Here is a 12,407-nt window from a genome sequence, read left to right as displayed (position 1 = left end):
AAGCTACAAAAATATTTTAACAATAATCTTTAAATGTTGCAAACAACCTAAGCGTACGACACATGTAACTTTAAATGTCTAACATTTTGAACTTTAACTAATATTCAAATAAATTTTATGTGTTAGCAAAACAAAACCAAAGCAAATAAAAGCTCTGCATAATATTCAATTCAATTAGCGCGCTCCACAATGTCAAAAAAGCTCGTGAGCGAAAGCTTTCATGCGTAAGCCAAAAGGGAAAAAACCGCAACGTGTGAGTTCATCGCATGACTCAACGAAAAGAGCGAGAGCAGTGTAGTAAAAAGAAGACCGTGACTATCAGCTACCCTGCAGTCGACTTAACAGCGCAAGGCTTAATTCAAATCACTATTTGCCTACATTTATTTTATTCTTATTTATTTATTATTTATAAAAAAAAAAATCAGATTTAAAATTAGTAGTATGGCAGGCGAGAAATAAGAAATCGATCTCAATTTAATTCTCTCGCTGTCGAAACAACACTATTTAGTATACCTAGGGTATGCGAGTGCGCTTTTAAATGCGGGTTATTCACTGAATCACACTCAGCGAATGAGTGTTAGTTGCTCGCAAAACCTCAAACGTGCTGGAACAGAGATTGTCCGAGTCGATCGCGAAAAAAAACTATATTAGAAACGCGTCCAACGATTACACGAAGTTTTTGTTTAATTTGTAGCTAATTATCAACAAAATGTCAAATCTAACGAAAAAACGTGTGTTGAACAACGGTCAAGAGATGCCTATCGTGGGTCTAGGCACCTGGAAATCATTCGAATCGGATGCTTATCATTCAACTAAGGCCGCCATCGATATCGGTTATCGACATATTGACACCGCCTTCGTGTACGAGAATGAACAGGAGGTGGGCAAAGCGATACTCGAGAAGATCGCTGAGGGCGTGATTAAGCGCGAGGACATTTTTGTCACCACTAAATTGGGTGGAATACATCACGACCCCGAGATTGTGGAGCGTGCCTTTCGTTTGAGTCTCACCAACTTGGGTCTCGACTACATTGATCTGTATCTGATGCACTTGCCCATTGGCCAGAAGTTCCACAACGACAGCAATGTGCATGGCACTTTAGAACTTACCGATGTCGATTATCTGGACACATGGCGGGAAATGGAGAAATTGGTTGATCTCGGCCTGGCACGCAGCATTGGCTTGTCCAATTTCAATGCAGCACAGACGGAGCGGGTGCTTCAGAATTGCCGTATCAAGCCGGTGGTCAACCAGGTGGAATGTCATCCGGCATTCCAGCAGCAACAGTTGCGTGCCCATGCCAAAAAGCATGATCTGGTAATCTGCGCCTATTGCCCGCTGGCCAGACCGCAACCCGCCCGCCACTGGCCGCCATTCCTGTACGATGAGCATGCGCAACAGTTGGCAAAGAAATACGGTCGCACCGCGGCGCAAATAAGCCTGCGATATCTCATCCAGATTGGCGTTGTGCCGCTGCCGAAGTCATCGAATCCCAAACGCATTGCCGAGAACTTTAACGTCTTCGATTTCGAGTTGGACGCCGAAGATGTGGCATCCATGGAGAAATACCATACCGGTGTGAGAACAGTTCCATTCAGCGGCATGGCGGGCCACAAATACTATCCATTCAATGATGAATACTAGTCTTAACTTAAATGGTATTTTTATTATTTTTTAAATTGGTGGCTTAGTATTTTGAAATAAACACCTTAAACAGAACGTCGTATAAAAGTGAAGTTGGAGTAAATGGGAGTAATTCAATAAATACTAAAAATTGTATTTTTATTTTAAATTTCGAGTTTAGTATATTTTAAAAGTGGATATCGTATTTTTTAAACGCTTGCTTAGTATATTTTAGTAAACACCACATATTATACATACATACATACAATATGTGAAGCAGGCTAATCAGCCTATTAATGGGGTCGCTTGATAAATGCTAAGTCAGTTCGCATCTTATCTTTTTGAGTATCTTACGTAAAGAAACTAGCAAAATGTACAACGCTATATTTTCATTTCAGTGCTAATGATTGCCGGCGGCGATAAAGCGCACAAGTTAACAAAACTAATGCAATGACTACGCTTTACTTCTCTCTATAATAGTCGCGTATTCTAGACGCGCATCGCAATGAAATCATATCTGCTGTCATTTTTCATTTTTTTTTTCGTCGCCTACGAATTGAAGTGTCTTTCTTATCAGTTAATAGATTTGTAGTTCATTGTGAAATCATCTGAGCGCCCCCAACGTTTCTACGGCGGCCTTGATAACTATCGCTAATCAACTGCGATCAAAAATACTAGACTTAATCAATACTAAACTAAAAATGTACTAAGAGACAGACGTTCGTTGTAAGCTTTTTGATTTTTAGTATATTAATAGTGCACATTTTTAATTGGTATGTGCTCACTGTAGAGTGACCATCGCTTTATTGTTTTCATTAGGGACACACTGGCAAACAGCTGTTCGCATCGGCATTTCATTGTAACGACTACGCGATTTGTGAAATTACTCCATAAACAATGTCGGTTATATTAAGACGGAATCTGCAGGTGCCGCAGTTATTGAAGGTATATTAATTACTTAAAGTACTATTTGTCATACACATGCAACTCATACAGATTACTTGCAGCAGCTAAGCTACAGTAGCAGTGCCAAATCAAGCGGCGATGCAACTGCCACAGTAAAAACTGTGCCTAAAAATTTGCTCGAGGATAAGCAAACGGCAAATTTGCAAAAAGAGAATGGCGCCATATTTGACAAGCGGCCATTTAAGCTCCATCTGGACAAAGGTAAGCACCATCAGTCGAAAGATCGCGCTCTAATCAATTACAAATGGCGTTTACATAATCACACACATGTGTTGCAACTCCATAGATAAAACCTACAGCTGGTGTTTGTGTGGCAAGTCCAAGTCGCAGCCACTGTGCGATGGCATGCACAAAAACGAATTCCTCAAGATAAAGCTAAGGTAAGCATACAAGGAAGACTAAAATACGGATATTCACAGTAATCGCGCATACGCACCGTTGTCTTTTTTAGGCCTATTCGCTTTAAGGTGGAAAAGACCGGCGATTATTGGCTGTGCAACTGCAAACAGACGACGCATCGTCCCTTCTGCGATGGCACCCACAAGCAGCCGGAAATTCAGGCAGCCGTTAAATAATTCTCACTTTAGCTGTTATTAAACTAAAAGGCATTTTTTGTAAATTTATGTATTTTTATGAAGAAATGAAAGAAATGCATGAAGAAGCAACAAATTTTTTGAATCAAGCAACACATTTTTGTTTCGTTTTTATTATTATCTAGATTCTTGATTATATAGAACGTTATTTTTATACACGTACACAATTCATTTGAAATGCTTATGATTTATGTAGTAGGCCCAATAATAATATACATTAAATGTATTACTCTTTTTATATCAATTGCACTTTGCAATTTCACAAGCATCAACAAAATATTTACAGCGTTTTGCAAAATTATTAATAAAAAGAAATTAAAAATGTGTGATCCAACCCAACAAATAAATAATAAACGAAAGTTAATTGGTTTAGAAATTAGAAAGTTGCGTTTGTTTTTATTTAAATTTTTTAACGTTCAGATTGTTTTTTTTTACACATAAATATAGAACTAAAAAGAATTGAGAGCAAAAATGGCTTAAATACTACTATCTTCATAATATAATGCTCGTTTGCATTTGTTTTGTTTGCTTTTTGTTAATGAAATTGAAAGAAATTCAAAAGAAATCAAATAGTATTATTATATTATGAATGCAAATGCCATATTATATCATATCTCATCCGATCCTATCTCATCTCAGCATTCCCCATGCATCATCACTACGAGTACTTCACAATGTGTACACAACTTTCGGGACTGTTTACCACATATAACAACACTCAAAACGATTACGAGGATTGAATTGTTATTTAAAATTATTAAATTCATATTTTTTTGTGTTTGCTTTTCTACATCAATCGTACAATATACGATACAGGGATAAACTAATTTATAAACGTCTCATCATATAAACAATTTCTCTCTCAGAGTACTAGCATTTGTGTTCTTGTTTGCTTTCTTTTTATTACGTTTACCCACACAACAAATGAATTTAGATACAAAATGTCAAAAAGAAAATTATGAAAATTTTACCTTTTGTCTTTCGAACTAAACAGCAAAAACAGCAAGCGAATGAACATGAATTTCTAAAGACATTAATCGTCTGTGCTTATTACTTGTGAATATTGTATTATAATTACAGGGAGCACACAACATAACACACACAGCTTTTGGTCTTTGAAAACGAAAATTGAGCAGTTTTATCGCATTTTATGTTAACTAAAATGTGTAATACAATTATTTCATGTTCAATCAGATGCTGTTGTTTGCCATTTAGATATCTTACTTGCGGTAAACACATGAAAGTTAAATAGAAATTTTGATAGATTTTGATATTGTGTTTTAGACCCGAATATTGATGCGATTTGTTGTGTTGTGTTTTGTTTTTTCTTTGTTACAATCTGCTGCCAACTAATGTACATATGAATGTATATGCTGCTGCTGCTGTTGGTTTCATTAATAACGTGTAGGAATCTATATGTATATGGTATATCCCAAACCCTCCTCCTATTGTGTTGTGTATTATAACTGTTCGTTGGTTAATTGGTTCCTTGTTGTAGTTGTTGCTTCTGTAGTAGTATTGTTTAGTGTAGATTTTTGACTTAAATGTAATCCGTTGCTTCTTTTTGTGTTTGTTTTGAATATGTGTGTAGTATGCAGCAAACAGTTGCTCTTGGCTGGATGTTGTCGCTGTTGGCTGTTGCTGTCGCTTCTGCTGTTGCTGCTGCGCCCCTTTAGTACTCTTCGTCCTCTGGTGGTGCATCGTCTGGTGGCGCAAAGCCATCCTGTGGTGTCAAAACACATTGATTATGCAAGTTGTCGCATTACATAAACTCTCTCGCTTACCTCAGTTGCATAGAGTATGTCCAAAATCTTTTGAATCAACTGAGCTGGATCAGCATCATCCGCTTCCTGGCAACTGTTGTGCAATGAAAATACGATTAATATAGGATTCTTCATAGGATCGTAGATTTCACTTACAGAATTTCAATGTCGCGCAGCTTAGAGAAGTAGAAATCGCGTTCCTTTTCCAAACCCTCCAAATTCAAACGCATATCCATGACCTAAGGGCAGGGGCGATATGAACAAACACAGATCGTAACAAAGATGCATAAGGGTGTAGATGAAGTACCTCTGGACGCACCTGATTTGACAGCTCCTCGATCTGATGATTGGATGCCGCGCCGGCTGCATCGTTCTTCTTCACTGCGCCCGTATTACCAGCTACCAATCGATTTGGCGGCGTTGAATTGGTTGTGCGTGGCGGCACCTTAGAGACTGCTTGGATATTGGATAGAAAGCGAGAGAATCAACGTTAATTTTGGCACTCGATATTTTACAAATGGAATATACACAAGTATACAACAATGTATATTATTTAACAAACGTGAAGCACGTCAAATGGCGCTCTAAATAAGATCATTTTGTGGGTGTTTCGCGGTTTGTTTGTATTTCTGTTTAGTGCATTCAGTTTTGTTAAATCATAGATGTCATGTAAAGTATGTATATACAAAGATATGCTCAATGATAATGGTAGAGATGATGTTTTGAGGAGGAGTTAGTTTGGGGGAGGGAGAGAGGGAGGTAAGGGAACTGCAAACTGGAGAAACCAAAACCAAGAGAACCTACTGGGCTTTGAGGCTGGTGTCGCTGCTGGTCGTGTCGATGTCGCCGTTGTCACACGCTTGTAGGAGCTGGCAACGCCGCCGCTGCTTGTGCCTGGCAGAGATTTGACGGCACCGGAGCCAAAGCCCATGGGTGCACCTTCGCGTACGCCGCTGGCATCGTAATCTCTGCCATCGTAATTGGCATCGAAGAACTTTTTGAACCATTGCAAAAATTCGAAATTATCTTGGAAGCGACCTTTTATCAATTTGTCAATGGGTATTATCTAAAAGTAAAATGTGTGGAAAAGTAGAACAAGAGAATAATATGCAGTGTTCGATTTTACTTTCATTTTGTTGTGATGAAGAAAAAAAAAAAACAATTAACCAAGATGCGGTTGTAAAAATAAGAGAGGGAGTTTAAAAAAAAGGAATAATTATTATGATAGTTAAATGTGCACACAACGAAACAAAAGGACAAGAAACTAAACAAACAAACTCAAGACGATGCGTGTGTTGTGCTTGGGAGTGTGTGTGTGTAGGTGCGTAATCCTCTATGTGTGTGTGTGTGTGGTTGTTGTGCTGGGATGTGTCGTGTGTTTGTGTGTGTGTGCTTTGTGGTTTTATTTTCATATTTGTTGTTGCTTTGGGTGCACAATTGTATATTCCAGGGCGTATGTTGTTTTAGTTTTTGTTTTTGTTGCCTCGACTCGCGCTTCACGTTCGTTTTTGTTGTTGGGCCCAACACACAGAATAGTTATTAAATGATATACAAAATAAACAAAAAAGAAAATTCACACGCGTACAGCGACTATCACCGTCACCAGCTTCGTTCTCATCACCAACAAATTCAAATGCTTTTGTAATATTATTCTTCGACGATCCCATACCGATCTGATGGTTGCGCAATGTTGCTGCATTTCGTCCATTATGATGCGGCTGCTGCTGCTGCTGTGGATGATGATGTTGCTGAAGTGTGCTGTGCTGGGGACGACGATGCATCAGATGAAGATCATTGTTGCTACTGCCGCCGCCGCTGCCAGCATGACTGCCACTGCCGCCACAAGCAGAGCCCAGCTTGATGCCACCGCGTTGCGACAATGGATCATAATCGCGTCCATCATAATTGGCATCGAAAAACTTCTTGAACCATTGCAGAAACTCAAAATTGTCTTGGAAACGTCCCTTAATAAGCTTGTCAACGGGAATTATCTGTTTTGTTGTATGTTTGTTGTTGTGGTTGTTGTTGTTGTGGTTTGCCAGCACACATTCGTTTCGTTTCGTTTCGTTTTGTTGTTTTTGGGTTGAGTAGTTGTAACGGAAATGTCAGTTAATTACACACATAATATTCAAGAGGTTGCAAGTTTATCAAGTGTACAATAAAACTGATTTGTTTTTGTTTAGTACTTGTTCTTTGCACCCAGTTTTTGCCCCTAAAAAATTTTTCATTTATATTCATCAAAACAATTTCAACTAAAACTTGACTGGAAATTATGAAATTATGCAGTTTCAATGGCTTCATAAGGATGAAAAATAGTGGAGGAACAAGTTCCCTAAGGAAACATTTACAACTACAATAAGTTTTCTAGATTATATCACTATAACTACAAAGCAAATAGACAACCAATTTATTAAAATTGTAAATGGATTTTTATAGATCGATTATATGGAATTTACGTCTTATTACTGATAAACATAATAAAGTTTATGAACATATAGATCGTTTTTTTTGCTTGATATCTTCAGTGAACTAAATTTTTGACGACTCGTTATTATTACTTACTTATTATTTTTATTGTAAGATGTATAATATAATTCTTTTTTATCATTATATTATTTTTTGTTTTTTTGGTTATATTTATTTGATTATTTTTTTTAAAATAATATAACTTTAATTGAAATTTTAAATTCTTTGCCATTGTGGACTAAGTATAATTTAGGTTAAAAAAGTTGAATAGTAATGAGTTTTCAACAAAATCAGACAGAATTATTCCTATAACAAATTTCTATGCCATTAAAAATTCAAAATTTAATAAAAATGCAGTCAAATAAACAATTGATACGAGCCTCAAACGCAACACACACAGCGCTGAGCTGAGCTAATAAACAAATTAATTAATTAATCATGTAAGTGTGCAACTTGTGTTGTTAATTTTAAACTTTGAAAATAAGACAATTAAAATTGAATTGGAAGAAATACGCAATCGAATTGATGCATTCATAAAGGGGTTGGGGGGTTTCTTATTTTTATCGTTTTTCGGGGGGAGGGAGAAATAAATGCAGATCGTAGAAATTACCTTATCGACCGACATCTTTTTGAAGCCCGCCTGCAAGATCTTAAAGTTCTGTATGTATTCATGCTCCAGATTCGTACGGAATTTGACACGCTTGACGGGCACTGAATTTGGGAACAACATGTCCATGAACTGACAGTAAGCGGCACCTAAATATGGCGGATAAACAGCATAAATAATATGGTTCAATCTATGGAATTGATCAATTTCAACAAAGGTGACAGACAGAGACAACCAGCAACTTACCCGTGCATAGTTCCTCAATTTTGGTGAATTGCGATTGCAGGCAATCGTTAACCCAAGCCAACATGTCATGACGTGACAAATTCTCTGACGTCACATTTGTGGAGTATACATTAACAGCCATGATGAGGATGATGTCTTTGTAGCCTGCTTTCTAGTTTGCTGTGGAAATGAAAAACCGTTTTAATTATTATCCATTCAAATATGGCAAAGAGGTGTGTGGGAGTGGCAAATTGTTGTTAATTACGCTCAGCTCCATAATTGTTTAATATCGTTTCGTTTCTTGCACTGTTCATTCAAGCGTCGCACATGTGCGTGCCTCTCAATATCAAGATCACGATAATCACACAAAAAACACAAAAATAAAAACAAAAACACAAATAGAAATAGAAAAAAGCAAACAATTGAATGCAATAACTAGCGTATGTGCGGCATGTGGCATGCGGCACGAGAGTTTGCAACACATGCAACTTGTTGTCCGCGACTTTTCCCACTTTAATTGTTTTTGCTTGTTTGGCAAATGGTTTTGGCTTAATTGCCATCACATTGACCATCGATTGGTGTCTGTTTTTTCTATTATTTCTTCTTTCTTTACACTTACCTAACTACTATTTAAGATTTCTTCTAGACTCTGATTACAATTTGATACTTTTTTTCAAATTTTTGTTACACAAACAAATGATTGAGCGGAAAAAGCATACTTATGAAAGACACCCACACGTCACAAAAAAAATATACGTATGCAAATGCTTCACTCAAAAACAACTACAAGATTATCATACTAGACTGAAATGACAATGTTTACACGACGACTGCTTATCATGAACGAGATTTCAAGATAAATGATAATAAATTAGTGTTTATAGCTTCAGATGATTGAATATGTTTGATTGATCAATCTTAATGGTATTAATCTATTTTTAGCGTCTGATTGATTCAGAGCTTCTAATGCGTAATGCCTTGAAAAATTAGTCAGCTTACGCAATTATTTTTGAAAAATGTTAATCCTAATTATATACTCTATAACAAAGGAATTTGTCAGCTCAATGACTAATTAATAGTCAGGATTAGCGGCGAAACTTTGGGGCACTGCCTTTATAGAAAAATACTGAATTTAATAATTAAAGAGAATCTTAACTTAATAAAAAAAAAGAGAAATAAAATAGTATTATCACTATTTTCACTATTATTCCTTACAATTTATTTTCTACCTCAATTTTATTATACTTTCTTAAAAAGCTGTTTTTTAAATACAGTTTAAAGTAAAAATTGATAATAGAGACACACACACTTCTGTTCAACTTTTGGATATAAATTAAAGTGAATGACACATGGACAATCTTTTTTATTTCTTTATGTTTTCGCTAAATTTTCCAATTTAGATATTAAAAGATGGAACATCTTTCTTTTAAACAATCACACATGATAATAATTAGTTCAATAGTTATTAAGAAATTTAGATCACAATTTATGAACACTTAAGACAATATTTTATGAATGAACTTCAAGGGTGATCAGCTTGAATTTATCGCACATTTTTGGAGCAGAACTTTAAGTGGGCGACGATTGCGAATTGAAGTAAACTTACGAAAGCGTAAAATGCAAGACGACGAGACACAATCAAGAAAAAATTAATATCGGAATGAAAAATGAAGTGAAAACACAAGAAAATAAAATGAACTGCAAGAGAGTAACGCACACACAACTCTGTGTGTTTGAGTGTGTGTGAGGCGATAGCGGCGCAATCCGTGCGAGACTGAGACTAAGACTGTGGAGCCAACGAACAATGAACTTGGACTGTGGCTGTTTGCTGTGTTGTGTGCCTCGATGCTGGGCGGGTTGTCAACGCTTCGCTGCCGCTCTGCTCTGCTTTGCTTTGCAGTTGAAGCTTCTTGAGCTGTAGCAGCAGCACCAGCAGCGTCAGCGGCGACGTCTCCTCTTAGTCATTGCAGCCAGCTGCGTCAGCGCTTTTAGCTTTAACTATTTGGCATTATCAAGAGCTAAAAACATGACCAATACCACACAAAAAACACACGTTGATAAACGCAGCGAGAACAACAACAGCAACAAAATTGGTATTAGCCGGCATTTTTTTATTCGGGGAGACGCCGCCGAAATGTGCCTATAAATATCAGGCCACAGCACTCTCACACACACACAGCATGCGAGTGTAATAGTGTGTGTAAAGTTTTGCCACGTTGTAGCTTAGTGGCAAGTGCATTGAACCCAACAAAAAAAAAAATGTATAAAAAGGGCGGGCTGTGTTGTAAACTCAAGTTGGGGGCACTGCCGGAACTTACATACAAATGCGAGTTATTTTCTTCTCTACTGTTCCGTATTGTTGCAGCAATTGCCGTTGTTGTTGTTTTATTGATTGAAGTGCGCCAACTATGGCACAAGCACAGCACAAAGCTGCCCCAAATACAACAAGTTGAAAACTCATTACCGAGGGATTTGTTTTGTTTGCCATGTCGATGGCTCATGATTAGTGTTTTTGTTATTGTTGTGTGTGCTCTATGCGGGGGCGTTTGCCCCTGATTTATATCGTACTCATGTGCAGCGGAAGTTTGCGGCAAGCGGCAAACTAATTAAGCGCGACTAGCACAGGAATCCAAGAGCTAAACACCACACTCATCAAAAACTGACGATGCAAATGTTATTTTAATTTTTGCGGCAAAATTCTCAAATTGTCCGATAGATTTATCGAAATGGGCCATCAAGGTTATCGACATCGCTCATATCGATATTGCGCTAATGTTAGCAAAATTAAGAGCTGCATATCACACACACACGTACGCACGCTTATGTTTGCATGTAGGCGTGCTATGTACGTACGTACGTGTGTGTGTGTGTGTGTGTGTGTGTGTGTGAGTAAACCGGCATGTGTTGAGCGTCCGCCTCGCTGGCTCAGCAATTTTAATAAAGCCAGTAAAAAATAAAAATAATAAATAGTAGCCAGCTAAAAGCCAAAAGGCGTATGCTTTGGTTATTAGGCGACTGAACACCTATCAGTAATTCACACACACGCATACACATGCAGCTGTTGATTGGACACCACAACAATGTGCGGGGGTTGAGAGAAGCAGCAAAGCAACTAGAAACCCCAACGAAGAGTTGTCATACAAGCCGATGACGTCATGCCAGATAATTGGAATTGACCCGCAAAGAAATCAAACAGAAATGCGAAACCCAAAGCACCTGAGCCCCGAGACAGGGACAGGAAATGCAAGGAAACATGGTGGTAACCCTAGAAGAGCAAATAAAATGCAATTCGCTGTGGAGGAATTGACACGGCAGCTTAGACACAAAAAAGAATGACAAATTGACTGATTGACGGACTGGCTGATGGTTAATGGTTTGTAATTGCAATGCGGCAGTGGAATTTTTATGGCTGTTCCTGTTGCAAGAAGCCAAACACACACACGCAACACACTTATTTTATTTTTGGGCGCACACTCGCAAACTAAAGACAGACGCCTGCAACACACGGGCGACATTTAAATATGCGTGCACAACACACACACACACACGTAGAGTGAGAGCGAGAGAGACAACACACACACACACTGATGCACTATTTGCGCAGCATGTACAGATATTTCTTTTCTCCTACTTTGCGCTCAAGTGTTGTGTGCACTTGAAGTTTTCGGCAAGGCTATTTTAAAATCCATCACATATGTGCGTTCTACACGGCACAACTCTCACATTTCTTTCTTTTTTTTGGGTGTGTGCTTGCCGTTGAACTTTCTTTTCTGCTGACGCTACTTCTAGATTTTGCCATGCACACACACTCAAGAGAGATGATGAAGCGAGCAAAAAAAAGAGCCGCCGCAGCCGCAACATTCACCAATTCACACACACACACGCTTTATACACATACACTTGAGTAGCAAGGTATTTTGCAAAATGCCGCTAGTGTTTTGACTGGTATGTATGCACTCACCTACTTATTCGATTTAACTTAATTCTTTGATTTAATTTAAGCCGTACTTTTATTATTTCGACAATATTTTTAATGACAAAGGAATCCCAAATTCTATGACGAACCGTTTTCACGTAGTGTTTTCGACTGCTAAACAGCGTGACCACAAGTTCAATTTTAGAATATACTGCGCCGAAAAATATACCAATTTTATTGTCATTAG

General features: G+C 37.8%; 3 protein-coding genes across 14 annotated transcripts; 2 read left to right on the top strand and 1 right to left on the bottom strand.

Moving 5' to 3' along the window:
* Positions 1-574: 574 nt before the first annotated feature.
* LOC132791782 (aldo-keto reductase family 1 member B1) lies at positions 575-1,720 on the top strand. Its single transcript, XM_060800850.1, has one exon. The coding sequence runs from the start codon at positions 710-712 to the stop codon at positions 1,643-1,645; it is 936 nt and encodes a 311-aa protein (XP_060656833.1). The 5' UTR covers positions 575-709; the 3' UTR covers positions 1,646-1,720.
* A 713-nt stretch (positions 1,721-2,433) lies between these two features.
* On the top strand, positions 2,434-4,260 carry LOC132791783 (CDGSH iron-sulfur domain-containing protein 3, mitochondrial). 2 transcript variants are annotated; one of them, XM_060800851.1, is made up of 4 exons: positions 2,434-2,569; positions 2,632-2,791; positions 2,877-2,970; positions 3,042-4,260. In XM_060800851.1, exons 1-4 carry the CDS (start codon positions 2,522-2,524, stop codon positions 3,163-3,165), a joined length of 426 nt encoding a protein of 141 aa, XP_060656834.1. In that variant the 5' UTR covers positions 2,434-2,521; the 3' UTR covers positions 3,166-4,260. The 2 variants fall into 2 exon arrangements, with proteins under 2 accessions (XP_060656834.1, XP_060656835.1); XM_060800852.1 differs by having other exon boundaries at positions 2,450-2,569; positions 2,635-2,791.
* Positions 3,548-12,349, bottom strand: LOC132791780 (microtubule-associated protein RP/EB family member 1). Of its 11 annotated transcripts, none has more exons than XM_060800838.1 (8): positions 12,206-12,349; positions 8,266-8,424; positions 8,023-8,168; positions 6,532-6,937; positions 5,254-5,402; positions 5,103-5,185; positions 4,968-5,040; positions 3,548-4,906 (listed from the first exon to the last, which is right to left on the bottom strand). In XM_060800838.1, exons 2-8 carry the CDS (start codon positions 8,384-8,386, stop codon positions 4,856-4,858), a joined length of 1,029 nt encoding a protein of 342 aa, XP_060656821.1. In that variant the 5' UTR covers positions 8,387-8,424; positions 12,206-12,349; the 3' UTR covers positions 3,548-4,855. The 11 variants fall into 11 exon arrangements, with proteins under 11 accessions (XP_060656821.1, XP_060656825.1, XP_060656824.1 ...); XM_060800842.1 differs by having other exon boundaries at positions 5,266-5,402; XM_060800841.1 differs by having other exon boundaries at positions 5,254-5,399.
* Between the last annotated feature and the right edge of the window lie 58 nt (positions 12,350-12,407).

This window comes from Drosophila nasuta, chromosome 3, assembly GCF_023558535.2.
Source record: "Drosophila nasuta strain 15112-1781.00 chromosome 3, ASM2355853v1, whole genome shotgun sequence".
NCBI classification, from domain to species: domain Eukaryota; kingdom Metazoa; phylum Arthropoda; class Insecta; order Diptera; family Drosophilidae; genus Drosophila; species Drosophila nasuta.
The sequence above is the reverse complement of the archived record's forward strand: the minus strand, read 5'-3'. Positions and strand labels throughout refer to the sequence as shown.

Bases quoted from the DNA above. Each gene is read 5' to 3' on its own strand.
- LOC132791782 (XM_060800850.1), top strand. From the start codon at position 710: ATGTCAAATCTAACGAAAAAACGTGTGTTGAACAACGGTCAAGAGATG.
- LOC132791783 (XM_060800851.1), top strand. From the start codon at position 2,522: ATGTCGGTTATATTAAGACGGAATCTGCAGGTGCCGCAGTTATTGAAG. The intron at 2,570-2,631 runs GTATATTAATTA...GATTACTTGCAG, and splicing joins AGGTGCCGCAGTTATTGAAG to CAGCTAAGCTACAGTAGCAG. The intron at 2,792-2,876 runs GTAAGCACCATC...GCAACTCCATAG, and splicing joins TAAGCTCCATCTGGACAAAG to ATAAAACCTACAGCTGGTGT.
- LOC132791780 (XM_060800838.1), bottom strand. From the start codon at position 8,386: ATGGCTGTTAATGTATACTCCACAAATGTGACGTCAGAGAATTTGTCA. The intron at 5,041-5,102 runs GTAAGTGAAATC...ATTGCACAACAG, and splicing joins CTGCGCGACATTGAAATTCT to TTGCCAGGAAGCGGATGATG. The intron at 4,907-4,967 runs GTAAGCGAGAGA...TTGACACCACAG, and splicing joins ACATACTCTATGCAACTGAG to GATGGCTTTGCGCCACCAGA.